This window comes from Bacillus rossius, chromosome 12 (assembly GCF_032445375.1).
Source record: "Bacillus rossius redtenbacheri isolate Brsri chromosome 12, Brsri_v3, whole genome shotgun sequence".
In the NCBI taxonomy this organism is placed as follows: Eukaryota; Metazoa; Arthropoda; class Insecta; order Phasmatodea; family Bacillidae; genus Bacillus; species Bacillus rossius.
In genome coordinates, this window is record NC_086339.1 from 22682532 (window position 1) to 22704292 (window position 21761).

The following is a 21761-nucleotide window of genomic DNA, read 5'->3' on the forward strand; positions in this document are numbered from 1 at the left end:
CTGTTGCTGTTTTAATTTAGTACATCAAAAGATCCAAGATATAACAAAAATTATGATATAACAATAATTAAGATCTTTTAAAGTTGAATACAAAAGAAAATATTTTTTGTATTCATCTTATGATCATAATGCATTGTTATAGCACAAGTTTTTGTTATTTGCAGGATATTTTGACACATCTGAATTAAAACCGCAAGCATCATGTACCACAGGATCAAAATATACAGTATCATGTCATCAGGAACAAGGGATAAATTTGGATACATGTGAATCTCATACCAATTATTAAAATCAATATAAATAACTTAAAAAAGAAGTTTTTTAATTATTTTCACTTATATTTCTAGTTTTAAGTAAATGCTTTTTGCCTGAAAATTTTCTGGACTTATCGTGCATTCCCCACTATATCGATTTTCCTTTTCCCCAAAATCCAGTTGTAATTCAGAAAAACACTTTTTCGGGATAGCCAACCAACATCAGTAGTATTAAAAACCAAAACATTTTCTGATTTTTTTATTAAATAAGTTGTGACAATAAACATGTACCAAATTCTACAATATTGAAAAACTGTATTATTGTAAATCTATAGCTCTCAAAAATGCATCATAATGACATTCAAAAGTATTTTATAACAGCTAAGATTAATCTGTGTTTCCACAAAGCAAATTGGGGAAGGGATGTAATGTCAAAAATCCATAAAGATTTTCAGTCCTACATGTTTAGTTCATTTATCCCACAAAATCAAATTTCAACTGTACTTTTTATGTCTTATTATCATAAATCCGCGTTACATTAATGTTTACTTCCACAAGTGCGGATGGCACACCCATCTACCTACAGCATCTTATCCCTAGTTTCCCAAAATGTGTTATTTTGAACAAATGATAAAGCACTGCGGGTAGACAAATGTGACCACCGTTTTCATTGCATTCTCTGTCTGAAAGGCAGAGAAACATAAATATGCACCAAAAAAACAGAAAGAACTAAACTATACTTTGAAGGAATAACTCAAGATCAGCAAAACTCTAGACCAACATTAGCGGAATGTTTCATTTGTTTCTTAAAATATTATTTAAAATTGAGACAAAGCTTAATTATGTCCCTGGAAATTCAGAAGAAAACTCCATGATGGCAATTGGATATGCATTCATAGAAACTGCACAAATCTTAAAGCAATAACAAAAAATACTTTCTATTAAGTATACATATATGTAAAAGCTTTCTACTATGTAAACAAACCCACGCTATGCAACAAGTACAAAGTGAAACAATGTAAGCATGTAGTCAAGTTTTACTTACGTAAATGAGGCCTGAATAGTAACGATCTTTCAGGTTATGTAGGACGGATGCTTCGTTCAGGCATGTCAGCTCAGCCATATCTTCCACTTTGTCGAACTTTGGGGGGTTCATTTTTTGGATGTCATCCTTAGCCACGAGGTGCCTCTTGCCGGTCTCAACAATCTCAACTTCAACTTCATCTCCGCGTTCACCTTTGATTCCAGCTGCCACAAAGCCATGGGCTTCGTGGGGCACCCACACTAGTCGTTTTTGTGTCCATTCTGCTTGAGTCGCCGGGTCGTTGAACAAATTTCTATCAACAGAGAGATATTTTAGTTCTGGGTCCAAACGGTCAACCCTAGTGTCACCATCCGCCATATTGAAGAGTATTTGTTACTATTGGACACAACGCCGCTAGCCGAGCACAAACAACGAACCCGACGGTTTCACGAAATTACTACAGATTACGCAACTTTTTACACAAGACAGTCGTCAACCGCAAAGCCTCAGCTATATACACAATAACAAAATAAAAACTCAATTTGGCACGATGAGAGCATCGGTAGAGGGACTTCTGCTCTCCACTCTCTGACTGACAGTTATAAACAAACGAATAGCAGCTATACCGACTTGCGCCGGCCGACGCCCGCAAAGCAATGATCACGTGACGCGCTGCCGCAAGAAAGCGCTGCAGGCTTTCGTTCTTCGTTTGTTCACCCGCGAGAACAAATTTCCAACTGAAACGACTGCGCTGTGCGACGTAAAGGAACGACGTGATATGAAAAGTTTTTTTTTTCTTCACAGTCTACTCCCACCACAATAGAAAGTATGTAGCGTTCCTATTGGTCAGAAATAATTTTATGTGAACTGTGAGAAACTGAGCATCAATCTGGTAAGTGCAAATATTTACCAAATGTTTAGAAACACACAGTGTATAATTTATTCATTAAATGCCTGATTTTCAACTTAAATATTATGTGACTGATTCATGCGAAGCGGAACATCATTTATATAAAACATACGCGCAGTGTTGAGGTCATGTGCGAGTTAAAAAGTTAAGCAATACTGACCATCTGTAGTGTGAGTCATGAGTCCCAGATTCAGCGGCCTCAATATACAACCCAGCCAGTGTTGAGTAAAAGACTACAAGTTCTGGTGGACTCCGCAATGATTTATCGCATATACTTTAGGGTAACGTGTGTAATCACGGTATGGGTATACAATGAATTATTTATATGGTCATATGGTCGAGTGAAGAAATGGAAAGTGGAGGTGCGGGCAATTATCGCAAAATATCATAGCATGTCCAAATTTCAACTAGAAAAATATTTTTATCTTCATTATGTATTCTTATGCTTGAAATATAACACATTTTCCTTCTCAAAATTAAGTCTATTCATTGAATGAAATTATAAATGCACTTACAGACTTAGACTCAGGATTTAGTACTGATATGATATAAGACAGCTTGTACAACAAGCTGCACATTAAAGATTTTTGTGGCCAACATTGAACAATTTATTTGCTATTACAGCAGCAAACGAAAACCAAATCATGGCAAACTCTATGAAGGTAGCAATAATAATAATAATAATAATTCCATGGGAAAAAACAGCTGGCATTTGTTGAGGTTATGAACTCTTCTTAGTCTTTCAGTGTTTCTATGCAGTGTTTATTGTATCTTAATCCCTGTCGCACTGTCAAATTTTCTCTTCCAACACCTTCCAATAAAGTTGGAGGGTTATGCCACACCGAAAACATCACTAGCACAGTCTTTTTTGTTTGACAATTTGAATGACGAGCTTCCATAAAATATTTTGCATATAGGACGGGTTCTAAAATATCTTGGCTGTTGGATGCAAACAGTCAATAAAAATCGTGTGTAGCGAAAACGGAAATGACATCTTTAAAATGGCAAATAAGAATTCGTGGGCGATCAAAGACGTAATAAAAGTGAAATAACAAAAATAATGTTGTTATGAATGTTGTATGCGAAAAAAAAGTGTAAAATGTAAATTATTTTCTAAAACTTAAAAAAAATCACTTAACATATTTTTGTTTATGTAACGAATATCACGGCAAATTTCATTTATAAATTTTCAAAAAAATAAAATAAATAAAACATAATCAAAAAATCCAGTATTGTTATAGGCCTACATTATTTAATTTCAAAATTTAAATTAAAATGAAAAAAAGTTTAAGATAGCTCAGATCCAAAATAAACTTTGATAGTGTGACATGATTTTTAAAATTGTTGAGGTATTCTGTCCAAATTTATGTGACGGAAAAAAATTGGAAGCTATTTTTCATCCAATATTACCCCTCCAACTGTATTGTCAAATAATTTGTAAACATATTTGAGAGTGTGACAAGACACTTACTAGTGCATTTAAATATGTTCTATGTAAGATAACTACATTTCATTTAAAATTAAATAAAGCATTATCTTTTGAGAATTATTTGTAAACAAGCAGACATACTTTTTCATAACAGCTGGTAGTGACAGATCTGTGGACAACTCATGTTAATGTTGAAGTTATGTGCATAATAAAAAAAAAATTATGTCGATTATTTAGTCTATACTTTTAACAATAATGTGATCTTAATGTTTTTCTAGAGACTCGTTTAAGGTGCATTCAATTAGGAGTCTCTCTCCCTCTCTCTCTTCCCCCCCCCCCCCCCTTCCCAAATGTTCTTGTTTTTCTGTTAGATTTACTGGAAGGAATTAGGTAGTGAATGTTCGTTTTCTTAAGTCAAAATGCTCCCGGGACATTTTTATCTTGCTCGAGGTGCTTTTCCCCTGAGCAAGAATTGTAATGATAAATCGTCATCATCTTTATTGTTTTCAAAGAAACAAGAGCATGTGGGTTAATACTGAGTAAAATATATATTTTCAAGCACCATTTGCAAAAGTAAATGTGTAATAGTGCAAATTTTAGTATAGGAACATAAATTATTAATTTTTATTTTAATACAAATCTAAGGCACTTTGCTATTGCTGTTATATTTTATTTTTATTTAGACAATTCTGTTTTTGAAGTATTTGTTTGATATCAAAAGAGGATTAAAACTCTTACCCTCATACCTCCCGAGGGAACGAAAATAAATAGAAGCCTAATATTTCATTGGGATTTTAAAAAAAAAAAAAGGTGCTAATCTCGACTTTTTTTGGCATGCCTTAGTAGACACAACTAGACCTAGATGTTACCAAAATCATGTTTTGCAAATAAAAATATTCCTTTCAAATTATGTAATGTAAAATAGACTATGCTGGCACGAAGAGGCATACTCCGCAAATAACTGGCAATTCAGCCTTACATCTTTGAATATATATACTGTATAGAAGTCGCCAGCCCAGGTTAAAATTTCTAATACGGTTTTGAGGTAGTTGGTTAATTCACCGCCGCAATCGCCACCATCTCTAGGGCATCGACTTGTGGTGGTCCCAAGCGGACAAGTGTCGAACTCTTCAAACACCCCTTCCCCCTCCCGTTGAACGACGTTGAGCTGCAGTGAATGATGGATGAGGGGTGCGGGGTATGACAGCAGGCGACAGCGCTGCGCTCTAACGTGTAAATAACAACTAAGACGATTCAGGGCGTTACGACAGCGCACTGCAGCGGTGAAGTTCCCAAGCTGCTCATCATACGATTCTGAAAAACGTAGAGTAAATCCTATCCACTCGCGACTTCTATACAGTATATATATTCAAAGCTTACATCCAGTGCAGGGAGGTTGATGGAGAAGTTGGTTCGTAACCATGTGGTGACAAGGGAAATTTATAGGATGGATTACTGAATGGTAGACTAATTTTCGGAGGAGCTATTTAAGTGAAACACATGGTTGGGTGAATGTATTGATGGAAGCAGTAGAAGTAGCGAAGGAAGATGTATGCAACATTAATTTTGAAAATGCATTTGACAAAGTGTCACTTGGCACACAGGTGAAGAACTTGAACATATTAGCGAATGTAATAAGAAATATCTTGTGAGATATAAACTAAAGAGATAGATGAGGCAAAAAATTTTCTTATATTGTATATCTCATTCCAGGGATGCTGTGTGGTTGCATTATGAGACCTTTAATGTTTAGAATAATAATTAATTAATTGGTTAGGAAGATTAAATACATGTTAAGTTTGTGTGTGGATGGTGGAATATTTTAATAAAGCCTGGGGAAAGGAGGAATTTGCTTGGGGGCCTTATACTGGTTATTGAAACATTATGCAAAATATAGTGGCTTAAACATTAGCGAGAAAAGAGTTGTAATGTGTACTAAGAGATTGTAAAGAGGAAAATTATCACTGTAAGGAGTAGGAGATAGGGGAGGTAAAGTGTTATAATTATCTAGAGATATCATTACAGAAGGATCTAGGATGTGTGGAATAAATACAGAGGGTGGTTAAGAAGTAGTATATGATCCCAGGACTCATTTAAAGGATACCGAAAAGGACTTACAGGAGGATGAAGGATTTAGTGTACACCCCATTGGTTGGACTGATGCTGGAGTATACTGCTGTATTATAAAACCCAAACCTGGTTATAGAGGTGAATGATCTAGATGAAGTGCTATATTGGGCAGCGAAATGAGTGGGAGGTGTTAGATTTTATAAAGTGAAAAGGGAGGTGGAGGAGGCGCAGATGTCTGTGATGGTTGCATTTCTTGATTTGGGTATGCTCAAGGAGAGGAGGCAGATATAAAAGCAAAACATTTGTTATATGTGGTCAAGGGCAAGGCAAGTTGGGGCAAGTTGTAGAACAGGCTACAGAGTATGTTTACAGATGGAAGAGAGACCACAGAAAGAGTTCAGAGAAGGACAGAAAGATGCACATCTTTCTTGATAATATATGGATGGGGTGTAATGTTTTTGATAGGAATTTGGTAGAAACTAAAGGGATACTTCCTGGCCACCAGCAAATTTCCATTTGCAGGCACAATCCAAAGTTATGATTTCCAAGTATTGACATCGTCCCGACCATGGACCCTAAGCCCGTGCTCCATACCACTAGTACCAGATCCTGTTTTCGGAGCGCACCCCTAACCCAGTGGGAATGAGTCAGGCGAGCACCTCGGGCGTGACCCCACTAGACTCAAATAAACTTAAGGGCACGAAACCCCGGGGACTCGACCCCATAAAACAATTAAGGAACAAGACACTAGGACACAATTATTAATTCTTAGGCATTAAACAAGTGCGTCGTAGTTACTCCATGCGAGCACCGCACGCACGGAGCAGACAACGAACCTCATTAACAGTCACCGCGGCCACTGGCCTTAATTAAAGTGTCCATGACAATGAACAAGTCAGATTAGGAGAACTCATACTAATACAGTTCACAGGGAGACAATATGTTAATAAATTTACAGTCGCCAACTTGATGCCACAATTCAAATAATTAAATACTCTAAAACAGTTGTTAAGCCTTTGCCGTCGTCCGGGGTCTCGGGTTCGAGTCCCGGTGCGGCTCCTAGCGGGAATGGCTGTTGCGGATGTAATGTTTTCGGGTGGGCGTCAGACTAGCTCTTTTTCTAGTCGATAGGTGGGTCGTGGGGTCGATTGCCCTGCATGGCCCACTAGGACCGTCGGCAGTGTTGCATGGGTTAAGAGGGATTCCCTACTTGGTGGTGGTTGGGAGTCGTATGGTTAATTAATCAGACGCTGAAGGGATGCAACAAATGACGTGTGTCGTTTATTCATGCGACTGTGGTTTTGGTGTAATACCATTGATTACACGCCACGTCGTACAGAGGGTGACGTCACACAATACAGAAGTTACACAATTACACAAAGTTAGTCTGAAAATTACATAATAAGACGTGGCACAAGTTCACAAAAAATGTTACGCGAAGGTGCGTTGCACAAGTTTATTAAATGTTACGTGGTAGCGCGTCGCACAAGTTTACAAAAGAAAACGTTCCAGATTCAAGGCGTCGCACAAAGTTACTAAATATTACGTATTAGCGTGGCACTAGGCGGTTCTGAGCCTGGTTACTCAAAAGAGGGGTGAGGGCGATTGGAGGCGGCCAATCCCGTATATCAATGTCTCGAGGCGGTGTTCGCGTCCACTGTAGTGGAGCGCGGACCGCAGCTAAATTCGCTCAAGTTCCCTTACGGGGTGGTGTCAGCGCCGGAGCGACTGGTTTTAGTTAAAGTTCTGTTCTTCGGGAGGCGGCCTGTGCTGTATGCTGAAACTACCCCGCAGACCAAGTGTGGTGCAGGGGTTTTTAAAAGTTATGCGGCCGGATTAAGTCCTGGACCGAAAATTGGACCAGGTACGCACGGAGAGATTAGTAAAAAGAGGTTTCGAGGAAGTGACTATAATTACCAGAAGTGAGTTCAATGCACACAATGGATGATGTCTCTCCGTGGGACGTGCGTCCGCCCCGGTCCACGAGTCGCGCTGTACTGGCGTGAGGTCATGGCGCCCGGCCGAGGCTCGGTGGCCCTCGCGCTAGGGTTGACCTCATTACGTTAGTTTCCAATGTGACGTGTTAATAAGAGAATTTAAGGGCGTTAAATTCCTACATTAATTATTAAGGCTAAATTAACATCACTCGTCCCTTCTACAAATTGAAGTTAGTATGTTTACGAATTATGTCCTTTAAATTATACGTCACACCAGCGACTGTACATCTCTTGTCAGACTGCTCTAGTGGGAGGTTATAACGCAACACAAGGGGTTAATAATTATGTCACATGGATTAATTAACTAATTTAGGCAGAAGGCCGCCAGGGGGACACTCACACGCGTATCGATGCATTTACACACGTGAGTGCCCGGGCACTCCTACGTCGCACTTTCGTTAATCAACTTTTAATTAATACGTAATATTGTTTAATATTCTGTGTTTGTTTTTGCAATGTGGTCGGCTGTAATGACGGTCTGTTTATTAGGGGGGCCGGGTTCTACCTTGGTTGCTGGTGGCTCGACTGACTCGGGTGGGCCATGGCTAGGGGCGCGTTCCGTTAGCGAGGTTGAATACTGGCGGTTGCAGGTCGGGCTTTAGGATGGCCTTCGGTCGGACGACGTCACCTTAAGCACCCAATTACCAGGTGCTACCTTTAAATTGGGCACCTGAAATGTGTTTTTAGCTTATAATAGAGCAAATTAAGTTAATGTAAGTTTTTGGCGCCGACTCACAAAGGAGGTGAAAGTTTCCCTCCCTTGCGAGGCGGCCATGTTCGGCAGTCTCCAACCACTCCACGCCAGTTCAAGACGAGTGTCCGTGAGCAGCCTTCAATTTTGTTCCACCGATCATTCACTCTGTACTTGATTTAATATCCAAACCCTTTTACTTCATTGCTGCTCACGTCGACTCGGCGTGTATTTCGCGGACCCTGGCTTATCTTGTCCGTTTCCTAAGTGATTCCGCACCACGTCACGGACCACACAATTTACGGCACTGGCCGACTCCAGCCAACTCGTTCGCTAAGACTGCCGCGCATACGCCTACAGGCTGCAACCTCATGTAAGTGTAAAGTGTAATTTAGGATCACACTCTCTGAGCCCCCTAAGACAGTTAACTTTCAGTGCTGGCCATCTCCAGAGCACTAGTGACCTCGCCCCCACGAGACTGCCATGGCAAATTCACAGTGTTATGTTAGTGTCGTGTCTTGTTCTGTAATCAGCGTGTGTTAATGTAACTGTACAACGGCTCAGATGCCGCATAGTGCATTCGCATAGTTTAGTAGCGGTTCTGCAATTGCGTAGTGTATGTATAGGGAGTACAGCGTACCCATGCGTACCACCGGAGAAGTCCGTGGATTAAATGCCAATTTAACATAAACTGTGTCGCTTACGATTATTCCGCACCACTCTGTCCCCCACACGGCCTAGCGGCCTCACAACCAAGTAGGGAAGTTCAGGATAGATTTCAAGCCGCGTACCCGGCGGGGCATGCGGGGGCCGAGTACCCACGACCCATCACCAATGGCCTAGTGTTCCACTAGCCTGGCCCCCCCCCTCCCAGACAGCAGCAGCATCGCGAAGCCCGAAGCGCCCGTCAGGTACTTCCCGGGCCTTCTACAGAGGCCGGGTGACGGCAGTATGGTTTTTGTGATATGTTAGAAGCTATTTTATATACTTAGAACTAGATAGGCAGTTAAAGGTCACTCTTCAATGTCCATACACAGTCTTTACAATAGACTGTTATAAACCATATGTATTACTTCTGCATTGAAAAAGTACTATTTAAATAAATTTTTATAACCTTTATAATTGTATGATACAAAGATAAAATTACTAATTTACTTACCCTGTGTCAGGTTGCATACATGTCCAACTCTTTGGTCTTCCATACCATTTTATTTTGAAACTGTTGAAGAACATTGTAATATTTTACTATTTACTATATAATTAAAAATACATAAATAATTTTAAATTTAAACATTTAAATATGTTAACCTATACGGTTGCCTACTTCATTTCTAATAATAACATACACAAAGTATAACATTAAGGATATGCAACACCTATACATATTGCAGGAGAATTTTAGTTTTTATTTATTTTACATTGGATCTTTCATGGGACTTCGTAGTAAGTTGCAAATATTATATTTAAAAAAAAACAAACATTAATATACTAATTATGAAGTTATACCGTACATTAACCATACATTGACGAGTTTTAAGCTATCACAAATATTTTTTTCTGTGCGTGTTTTAACACATTTTTTACCTAATATTTCACTATCAATGATTAAAAAAATTATATGCATCAAGTTATGACTATAATTTGGATAATTTATAATTGCTGACATAAATTTATAAACAAACTCACAGTATAAATTTATACCACTAAATTTAATAGTTCTCAAAATGTAAGCTAATTATGGAGTTACGCGCATAATGGACATGCCAATTTAAAATAATCTCTGTAATTTTGTTGTTATATTGTTGTTTACCACTTTATTGCTGCATGCTGTGACATGTTCTTTCGCTATGGCTGTGAAGGCGGGTTTACGATTTTAAAAACGTAACCGTTTTATCTTAACCTGTACAATGTTGCATCTCCGACTCAAACATATATAATATGAATATTTTATTACCAAACAGTGTTAAGTGTGTTTCGCACATTAAAAATCACTTTCATGAGCAATTAGACGTCAAGTAGATAAGGTTACATTATAACCTATAACTTTGTACTAAAGCAACTATTCCGAGTTATTTAGCTAGTAGTTATGGGCCCACCCAATAGATAGCGTTACATGTCGGGCGAAGTACAGTTTCGGTTTCCGCTGAAAAGAGTTGCGCTTCTACATCTCCCTCCTTGTTCTGTGACTAAAGGTACTGTATCGCATAGAGTAAATTATTTATTCTATGGTCCTTGATTATGGTGTATCGCTGAGAAATGGGACAATGTTCCTCTTGTATTGAAGCATTAATTTTATGGTAAGTTCCTGACATAAATGATAGTGCCCATCTAAAAATACGAAATATGAGCCAATAGGATTAAATTCTAATTATTTTGACCTCTCTCTCTTTCTCTCTCCCTCTTTTTTTTTTTTTTTTTTTTTTTTAAGTAGAATTGGGTTCAATAAATAAGAGTGATTAATTATAAAGACGAGGGTTAACCAATGAAACACTTAAGTATTAATTTTATTTATTTTTTCTTTTCTTCAAATCGTACAATTACGTGGGATTAAACCTTCAAAACAACTTGGGATGTGGGCAGTTGTTATGATCAAAATAGGGGAGGAGGGTGCAAAGCTGCATTGAAGGGAAGAATGACTGGGGGCGGCAGTGTGGAAAATGCAGCTATTGTAATGTAAGCTTTAAACTTTATTTGGTAAATATGTAGTGTACGGATTAGCGTCAAATATTTTTTTAAAAATCTGAAATAACTTTCATTATATGCTCTTTTACGTCCTCTTTTCATTACAGCCTGCGGAGATAAGAAATTCCAAATACTTTAGGAGATATCAAATTTTTTAATTTTCATATTTGGGCGATATTTATTGAATACAATTTTAAAATTCCGAAAATACTTTTATTCTGTACTTTTTAACTTCCTCTTTTCATTAAACCCGGTGGAGATAAGAAATTCCAAATACTTTAGAAGATATGGAATTTTTTAATTTTCATCCTGTGCACTCATGCGGCGTTCAACGGGAAGCCTACAATTCACTCATCCTTCTGGACATACCCGAATACTCACGTTGGCAAGTCACAGATGAGAGAGCCAAACCCGACCCCAAGTTCATGCTCACTTTTTTTTCCGTACCACAACAGATATATTTATTTGGGGGAAAAAAAATTAGTGGGCATTTATTCTCCAAATGCGCGGGTTTAACTTATAAAATGTCATTCTTAAAATTAACAAGAAGTAATTATAAATACTTTAAAACATTGTGGATGGTTGGTTATATTAGGTAAGTATAGCTACATTAAAAAAACTGTAAAATCATTTTATGGTTGCTTAGCAAATAACTTTTTAATATGTAGTTATCCAACGCTAGGAAACCGTTTACATGATTTCACAGTATTTTTAATGTAGCTATCCTAACCAAATCAACCGTCCACAATGTTTTAAAGTATTTATAATGTAGCTAACATAACCTAATTGACCATTAGTTATCATGAGTTGTATATTTATTTACATTAAACAAAAAAAAAACCAAGATGCACGATCGGGTGTTTTCCTCTCTTGTCTGTTGAAAGAAGGCTTGCCAACGTGAGTATTCGGGTATGTCCAGAAGGATGAGTGAATCATAGGCTTCCCGCGTTCACCATTGTTGCTTGTTTACAAGTATGATTTTTTTTTTTTCGCGACGTAGTTGAACGACTACATCATGTACATAGAAAATAGAGGGAGGGATAGAAAGGCCACTCTCTGAATAACAGCTAGAACGCTATTTGCAGCGCTATTGTGGCCGTGCACAGTACTAACCGTTTAAACATTGGTGGAAGAATGACCTAAGTAGCTATTTATGCTAAAACCACCTATGTCACAAGCTAGCATTACTATTGAAGTTTGCAATCACATCTACAGCATTAAGAGGGTGGAGAGTTTTCAGCTTCTCGACATTTATTCTCTGTATCCATTCATTGTATACAGTTTCTTCGTGAACTGGGAAGCGGTGTCTAACAGCAAATTTATCATCGCAACCAGGCACACAGCATTTTCGTACACGTGGCAGCATTTTATTTTACTTCATACGTAATTTTATACTCAATTTAACAATGTTACCTCAAAGAAAATTTGAATAAATAAACGCCAGATATTTTCCAGATTCCACCTACGAAGAAATAAGCAAGTAGCACGCAAATAACCTAAAGTGCTAAACAAAAATACGAAAGAAAAATTGCCGTCATTACAAATGAGCCTTGGCAACGAATCGTAAACAAACATTGAGCAGTGAGCACACTAGTGCTCTTAAGGCCGTGCACACAAACAAAACGTTGTTCAAGCATCTGTCTAATGAGTGCACATCCCATGATCATGTAAAAAGAAAATTACGTGAGTTCCTACTGTTCATCCTTCGTCCCGGTTTGTTAGGTCAGGTCAGCTACATTATAAATACTTTAAAACTAAACAACCATTAAAATTAATTTTATTATTTTTAATGCCCGTTCAGTTTCAAAGTATTTATAATGTAGCTGACCTGATCTAATCTACCTTTGTCCCGTTTTGTTAGGTCAGGTCAGTTACATTATAAATACTTAAAACTATACAAGTAAAATTAATTGATATTATTTTTAATTTCCTTTTATTTTGAAGTATTTATAATGTAACTAACCTTACCTAATGGAAAATTTCTGTTATTTAGGCATTCACGCACACGGCAAAATATAAAATGGCAACGGTCAAATGATTACATAGGTCTTGTATTGCAAAATAAGAATGGCAATATCTCCAAAAGTAATTGGAATTTCTTATCTCCGCAGGCTGTAATGAAAAGAGGACGTAAAAGAGCATATAATGAAAGTTATTTCAGATTTTTAAAAAAAATTTTGACGCTAATCCGTACACTACATATTTACCATACTTTCTACCAGCTACTTAAAGGTGTTTGGTACCTTGTAGGTCTTTTTTAACATGCTTTTATTAGCTTCACTTGTAACTAACTAATGAACTATGTAAACAAATCTTGGAAGTAAATTCTTATTACTTCTTATTGTCGTATCAAATTGAATGTTTCAAAGTAATCCAGATGACAATACAACTATTTGGTACCAACGAACTGATCTGATGATTGAGCCAGGAGGTGAATAGTGGAACTCTTCAATGGCTACTAGTAAACCTCTTGAGTTTGGACTCATTTGGTTTGTTTTAACAAAGTCCGTTACTGACAAAAGTACATATTTTAATACTATAATCTAAGAAATTGATTTTAGTTTGTAAGTGATTAAGCATATTTTTTAGGTTGTTTTAAAATTAACTAAAGAAATTTTTAATATTTATATGAACATTGGTCTTTTTAAGTAATGTCATTCCACTGTTAATATTGACAAAATTTCTTTTGTTACTGGCTTTGATAAATTGAAAACCTTTTTATAAGTGTGTGTCTGTGGTTCTTTTTTAGTAACTGGTCCTTTTTAGTGGGGATATATAGTACAGCATCAAAATGAGCTCCAAAGAAAAGGATAAAACTTTTCAAGAAAAACTGAAGAGTTTTTTTAAAATTAATAAGGGTAAGTGTTTGGAAAATTCCTGTATTTAGTCAACCACTCTAGAAACCATTACCGCTTCATGATTTTTGTGCATAAAATTTGTTGCTGTTGTCACACCAGTTCAACAGGTGTTATAAGATACATGCAGTTGTTGAAAACAAATACCATATTAATACCTTATAATAGTGAAATAATACTATTTTTCTATTATTTAAACTTTTTTTTTGGTATTGTGTCAGTTTATTGACAAAATAAACCTGGCCATTTCTTCAAACATTTTTAGAAGAAGTAAAATATATTTTTTGTTGACAGATAGTACAATACAACATTTAACTATTAATTAATTAGAAACATTGTTGTCGTGCCACAAGTTAAATTTCGCACGCTCGCATGAAAGGCGGATACAGGATTTTTTTTCTGTTGGTAAAAAAAGGGGGGGGGGGGGGATACACAAGCATCGTAACGAACGTAATTTTAGCAGGACCATATTAAACTCCTTGTTAATTTTTAAGTGCTAGTTGGGGGTGGGGGAGGGGGGTTTGTAGGTATTTGCATGTGTTCTCCCTCCCTCCATAAATCTGCCTGTGCTCTTTTGTGTTGATAGCTTAGAGCTGTCCAGTATTTGATTTAGTTCAGTGTCATCGTTTTTTAATTTTTTGAATGGTTCTGTAAATATGATACAAAAACAAAAAAATTAAGAATAATTTCAATATTTAGACGTGAAGAACCACAGCTGCCGATTTCGCTGAGGTCCATGCAAAATATGTTGACAACCAGTGTAGTTGAGCATGCCACTTTAACGAGTTGGTGAGAACTGGTGTCAAGGACAGCATGCCTTGCTCTTGCTAAGAGTATCTATGTGGCTAGTCTTTTGGGGTTTTGCCATTTTAACTTACACAGCCATTACCCTGACGATGACAACCGACTGCTATGTCGACAGAAACGTCAAGAGACAGTGCTGCCAACTTAGATACATCAGTAATCACGGTAATACATACAATAAAACACACAAACAGCAAACAGCATAAACCTTACACCAGATATTAGACTCCACAAAATAATTACCACTCCTATAAAGTGACAAACTAACCCATCCATTAAAAAATCTAATAATTTCACAGGTTTTCAAAGCACTAAAAATTAAAGGAGATAAATTAAGTTTATGAATTCATTAATGTTAGGTACATATTTTTCAAAACTTGTAATCTTGTTGTTACATGGATAAATGAGCAAAATTTACAGTATGAAACACTGATACACACAATATTTCAGAAGTGTCATTGAGTTTTTCTGTTTTTGTAATAAGTAAATAACACTCCGTTATTCCATAACTGAATGTCTTAATAATAATCGCGGGAAATCCGTAATACTCGGCAGCATTGCAGAGTTTATTTCTTCCAGCTAGACACAGCAAAAATCCACAAGGCAGGTTAATTCTACAGTGGCCCGAAAGCCTGCACATTTTTTGTGTAATTGAATCAGGAAGATCATTTCCTTGAGCAATCAGATGTAAAATTGGGTGAAGGGTCATTTCATACAAAAAGTGAATCTAATATGATTTTAATTAGCTTTTTAGTAATAGGAGTTTCAGTTTGTTTAGTATTTAATTAGATAGCAAATGTGTAACTGTAACAGTAATATATATATATATTAATTATAATTACACATTATTAATTATGTGATGTAAAACAAATATAGGTACTTGAAATTATAATGTGTAGAGACCTGCAAAATTTGCGGTTTCGATGGCCTTCAGGATAGACTGTACATACCCCTTTACACTTGGGCAAATAACGCAAGTTCATTGGCTGCCGACTTGTAGGTCGTCTCAGCTGGTTTGTCTGTGATTCAATCCTTCTTTGGTTGAGGGTTTTTAATAGGCTTCTGCGAGCAGAAGATTTTCACTTCGAGTCGAGCTCGAGCGAGTTTGCTAAAATACTCGCGAGTATCGAGTCGAGTTCGAGTTTTTTTTTTTTTCAGTTTATTGCACATAAATTTACTGTGATGGAGTAATAAAATGTGAGAACTTTTGAGAAAAATATGGAAATAAAAAAAGAAACCATTATCATTGTTAGCCTACTAAATAGATAGACCTACATTAGAGGTCTGCGAGCCTAAGAATTTTACTTTGAGCCAAGCTCGAGCGAGCCTACTTGAAAGTTCTCGAAGCTTGAGCTTTTGTGATACAGTTACACTTTTGGGAAATTATTTTTACCTTAAACTTAGTAGGTATAATGTTTGAATAAAGTATTAAAATGAAGTGGGCTTATTAATTTTGGGTAACTATTTACAGAGTGCTTTTATAATTTGCACTGCTAGGGAAAAAAACATGTTTTCCATTGAATCTAACCTGTTTCCATTGGTTCATTAGTAACTGATATCATCCAACTAACATAACCACAGTTTACAAGTACGTATATGTTTGTGTAAATGTAACATAACTTTGGAATAATTTCATCCTTGTCAATTTTTCTGGAGTCCTTACTGAGCTTCAACTAACTGAGCACCAAAAATCATGTTGTTTGAAAAGTACATTCACATTGTTTCAACATTTCCACTTTTCTGCACAAAAATTCTGAGAGAGATTGTCATAGAGTATTAAATTCTGTTCTTCAATCTATCATGCAGAAAAATAATTTGTTCTGCACGTTCAGGAGTTAAATTAGCTCTACGATTGGAGATGGTGTTTACAGCAGATGAGAAGCATCTCTCGCTGGCAACCTGTGTGGCTGGAATGCTTTAGTAAAATTGTTGGTAAATATGTAGAGTCGCGGTATATGCGGAAAAAAAATGCTAAAATTCCGAAAATACTTTTATTCTATGCTCTTTCACTTCCTCTTTTCAAATCAACCGGCGGAGATAAGAAATTCCAAATACTTTAGGAATATCGAATTTTTTAATTTTCATCACAATACCTGGGTATTCATGCGGCGATCACCATTGTTTCTGGTTTACGAGTATCTATTATGTTTCTTATTGGACAATTTTGTCACGTGACAGTTCCGTGATTGGCCAGTATTCAAATGAACCAATACGTGATTATTTATTTATTTATTAATCCGTCGGAGGTATCGCGACGTAGGTGAACGACTACATCATTTCCTTCTAATGGCAAAGGAAATGTACCCGCCTCCAACTTAGGTGGGTTTTTAACGTTTCTAATTTTAAAGTTTTATTTTTTATTTTGATATTGTCCGGGTTTGTTAGGTCAGGTCAGTTACATTATAAATACTTTAAAACTAAAGAACCATTGAAATTAATTCACATTATTTTTTATGTCCGCTTAGTTTGAAAGTATTAATAATGTAACTGACCTGACCTAATCGACCATTTTATTTATTACGCATTCACGAACACACGGCAAAATAACAAAAATGGCGTCGGTCTAATGGTTGTACAGGTGTTGTATTGCAAAATTAAAAAATTCTATATCTCCTAAAGTATTTGGAATTTCTTATCTCCGCCGGTTGATTTGAAAAGAGGAAGTGAAAGAGCATAGAATAAAAGTATTTTCGGATTTTTAGCATTTTTTTTCGCATATACCGTTACTCTACATATTTACCAAATTGTTTAACCTCGAAATTAGTGTCAAATATCTGTAACTTGTCATTAAGTTTAATCAATTTAAAGTAATAAAAATAGAAGCATTTTACTTAATTCAATTTACACTTGCAAAAAAAACTTACGCACAATAAACCTACATGGAAATTAAAGTCTTTTTCAATGTCCTGTAGTCTGAAATATGTTTACTCATGTCATCAAATGTAGAGCTGTACTGAAGAAGCCGATTTTGCCAATATTTAGTTGAATCGGCATTTCTGCCAACTTCCAATACTCTTGTTAATTTTCGGCCGATATTACTGAAAAACGAAAGAGACTGCCATAACCTAAAAATCCACTAGTACCCTTTTCACTTTTCGTAGTAGTACTGCATTCTTTCAGATCGCATTATTTCTTAGCAACATGTGCCAACCGTACATATCAAGATTTAACATCCTTTTTTTTTAATATGTCCTAAATAAATACATTACCATCACGGTAAATACACATCTCGGTTATTACGGCAACTATAGTGCAAATGTGGTAACTATCATGCTTCTGCAGTAGTTATGGTATCCACAAAGAATCGTTAGTTCTTTTTATGGTAATTATCTTAAGATAACTATTGGAATTGTACTGTAGTTATGGTACATCATCCATATTTCTTCGTAAGTTGTTGTTCATTTGTCTTTTCTTCATATTTATAATTACGTGCGCCATTACTGGCAGGAACTTTCATAAAAATTTTAAACGGGACTTTATATCACACATTTTATGGCGTAAATGATGAGACCCCGGACAATTTAAACGCTTTTTACAGTAAAATGCGGGAAATGTTTCCGCATAAAGCGGGAAATACTTCCGCATAAAGCAGGAAAGTGATACATTAAAACTATGCGGAAAATTATTGAAGTAAAAAAAATTCATCACGGAAATTCGTAAATCCCGGGTACGTAAAAATGATGTGTTCATGTATACGGTCGATCATGTTACATTATAAAGTAAAGGATAATAGTGTTGTAAGACTTTTATTCCCTTATAATGAGAGTCTTTTTTTTTCTATAGGTAGAGTGCAAGAAAAGCTCGCTCGAATTTCGAGTTGTTGAAAAGCCACGAGCTCGAGTTCGAGTATTACTAAAAAACTCGACTCGAAACTCGAATTTCGAGTACTCGCAGGTGTCTAGTTTTTAACTGGTTGAGATTCGTCCAGATGAACAGTAAGCCAATAGCAAAATTATCTAAGAGGTATATGTGTTTGAATTCTAGCCTATCACCGAATGAAACCGCGAATTTTGCAGGTCTCTAATAATGTGTTTGATATTTTTTTTTCCTGGCAGGAAATTTCAAAGGCAGAGTTGATTTCTCCCTGACTGCTGATGTGGTTAAAGATCTGAGTCCGGAAGCACCCCTCAACCAGCGCTTGAAAATTTTAAAGGAGATGAGCGAAGCTGTTCGGAAGAACTACATTGAAGATGTGTGTGCACGTCTGTATGCGTAGAAAATCGTTTAGTTAATATTTTTGAATAGTATTGATAAACTTGGACATCGTAGGAATGAATTTTGGTATACATAAAATGTTACAATTCACTTTTTTTTAATTTTTTTTTTTTTTTTAATGTTGGATTTGAGTATTTTGCTATAAGACTCCTGTGTAGTTTGTAATTCACCACTTTAAATATTATGTTTAAGTTATCTAAGTAGTTGGATGCCGAGCTATGTCACAATAACTTCACAGACTTTCAAAATGTTTCAGCTAAGGTAAGTTCAGTGAGGAGAAAATTTAGTTTTTTTAATTCAATCCTTTTGGCTAAAATATTCTTAAAACTTAAAAATTTACTAATGACTTGTTTTTGAAATCAATTTTCTTTTTAGATATAATAAAATAAATTTTTACTGTAGCTTATGCTTTTTTATTTGCTTGTAATAAGTAAATAAAATAAAACAGTTTACTTGAGAAAGCCTCTCTAACACACAAAAGTGTTAAAAATAACTAAAAATATTTGTATTCACTAGTTTTAATAAAACAAATTTATATGCAAAGAAATAAAAGTGTAAATATATACTTTCCATTAAGTTTTTGAAGAAATATATATAATTTAATGCATTTTTCTGCAGCTTATCTAGCAAATTGAAAATATTTCTGAAATAAAATACCTCCTATTTGCTCTTGGACACACGTTTACCCCAATTACCGTTCCTTTGCATTTGGAATATTTAGTTTTTTGGTGGATTATTTCAGGGTGGTGTGGAGAAGCTGTGGGCTTGCGTTAAGGATCTCTTGCATCCAGACGTTGCGAAGGAGTATCGCCACTTGGTGTTCTCGTTTTTCCGCTGCCTCATCCAAGGTCAGTACGAGAATCTGGGCATTATGAGGACTCATTTCTTCAAGCTCATCAAGACTCATGATGTGGAGGAGGACACCGCCCCACGGTAAGTTTAGATTTGTTTTACAAGCACATGTCTTTGGATTCATAAGTATGACCTTATTTATTCAACCAAATGAAAATAAGTTAAATGGGTGTATTGTGTGATAGCCAACATAGCTTCAGTTGAATAATTTAAGTAGCCACATGAATCAGTCTTCTGATTTTTTTGTTTCGAGCTTGAATTTGATTGTCCTCGGGTGGATTTGCAGTGAGGTGAATAAAAATCTAAGAAAAAAACTTTCCAGCTTAACAAATACTTTCCATTGCCTCAAGTTGTGACAGTTTAGGTAGTCCTTTGGTTATTGAGTAAACTTTCCTTAATTAATTTTTTTTGTAGCTCATATTGTTTTTTGTCCAGGACGATAGCGCATATGCATCACAGACTTCTTGGGCTTCTGTTAAGGTGGTAGTTTCAGTTTCAGAACTCGGTGTGTTAGGCCTGAGCATGCAAGTATTATTGTCCTCGTATGATGCCACGTGACATCTTACAATGTTCATCTCTGCTGAAGGATACTGTTAGGTCTGTCTTGGCAATTTAGTAGATGTGAATTATTGGAGGTAACTTAAGTTTAATTACAATACTGAGTGTTACCGGCGAGCAGAAGTTTTTTGAGCCAGAGTTTTTGTGAGTGATTTGGTTGAAGAAAGGAAGAAAGGTAGTTACTAAAACAAATTCCTGTGGATGTGCAAGGCACTGCTACAAGACACTTTATATAACTTTTTCAACTAAAAATCATGGTTAAAGAATTGTACTGTTAAACTTTTATTGTCAGTTTCTGTTATTTATTTGTCATAATCTAAAAGAAATAGTGTGAGTATAAACAAACAAACATCTTCAAAACAGTCCACAGGTGACTTTTACATTTTACTGTATAAAACTGGAAGTGATTTTACTGTGTGATGATGGAATTTGTATGTATTATTTACTTTTAAAGGATTTTATTTTCATTTTCATCCCAAGCTCATAGTGAAATTGTGTTATCGTACGTTAGTATTATTTAATTGTTTTATTTATTTTATATACAACATTCCTGTTCAGCGGGATGGAAGTTCATGAAACAAACGCCTGATGGCTGTAGTCCAAAATTTCTCGTTCGTTCGGCACATTTGGCATTTAGCGTTTATGATAGGTGTGGTCCTCAAAACAAGTGCATCTTGATTGGCGGTTGACTCATATTTTAAAAAAATATGAGCAAGTCTTTCAGTACTTGCCAGTGATGTGTAAACATCGAAACTCGCTAACGAGCAAATTCATGTGTTTGCATGTTGCAACAAAACTGATACTTGGGCACCAATTTTAACATAGGATTCCTTAAAATAATGCAGAGCGTGGTAAATGTACAAAACATATTAATTTTAAGGTCTTTAAAATCTAACTATAATTTTGTTTAACAAGATGGTCCTATTGATTTCTCAGGGCTAGCCGAACAACAGGAGTACCGAACGTGTCACACGTAAATGCCTCATGTGACATATCCCCCTAGACCAGAATTCACATTGCCTGCATTTTTGAGGTTTTGCTTCTTTAGATGTATTGAGGGTGAATTTTTAGTATGTACCGGAAATGCAATTAAATAAGGGTGCATTACACAATGAAAATTTGGCAGGTTTAAAGTCCATTGAGCGTGCATGCAGAAACTGCTATACCCAAGAGCCGAGCCGAAGTCGTCAATATGGCGTACCCACGTGTGGCAACATGCACCCGTGCGTGTTTCACAAATAACAGGGGATGTACTAAGCTTATTGGTGTGCCAAAGTAAACATTATGGTAGTGAAACTATTCTGGAATAATTTTTGTAAACTTAAATAGTCGTAACACAATACATAAGCAACTTTAAAATACCTATAAATTATTAGCCAGGAAAATTGTGTGGGGACGAACATGGTGTCAAAGATATTTA

The 21761-nt window shown here is 36.1% G+C and overlaps 2 protein-coding genes across 8 annotated transcripts in view; one reads left to right on the plus strand and one right to left on the minus strand.

Moving 5' to 3' along the window:
* Nucleotides 1–2011, minus strand: part of LOC134537689 (myosin heavy chain, non-muscle) — a 160856-nt gene extending 158845 nt beyond the window's left edge. Inside the window, exon 1 of the mRNA XM_063378406.1 lies at nucleotides 1300–2011. Within this exon, the coding sequence (XP_063234476.1) occupies nucleotides 1300–1656 (357 nt within the window). The 5' untranslated portion in view covers nucleotides 1657–2011. The remainder of the gene's footprint in view (nucleotides 1–1299) is intronic.
* Nucleotides 2012–10577: 8566 nt separating this feature from the next.
* Nucleotides 10578–21761, plus strand: part of LOC134537694 (tuberin) — a 60696-nt gene continuing 49512 nt past the window's right edge. For 2 of the 7 annotated variants that reach the window (XM_063378412.1, XM_063378413.1), the window contains exons 1-4: nucleotides 10578–10672; nucleotides 13807–13915; nucleotides 18772–18908; nucleotides 19674–19864. In XM_063378412.1, the coding sequence (XP_063234482.1) occupies nucleotides 13849–13915; nucleotides 18772–18908; nucleotides 19674–19864 (395 nt within the window). In that variant the 5' untranslated portion in view covers nucleotides 10578–10672; nucleotides 13807–13848. Of the gene's footprint in view, nucleotides 10673–13806; nucleotides 13916–15080; nucleotides 18680–18771; nucleotides 18919–18971; nucleotides 19193–19673; nucleotides 19865–21761 lie in introns of those variants that run through there. The other 5 variants (XM_063378415.1, XM_063378414.1, XM_063378417.1 and 2 more) reach the window with 5 other exon arrangements.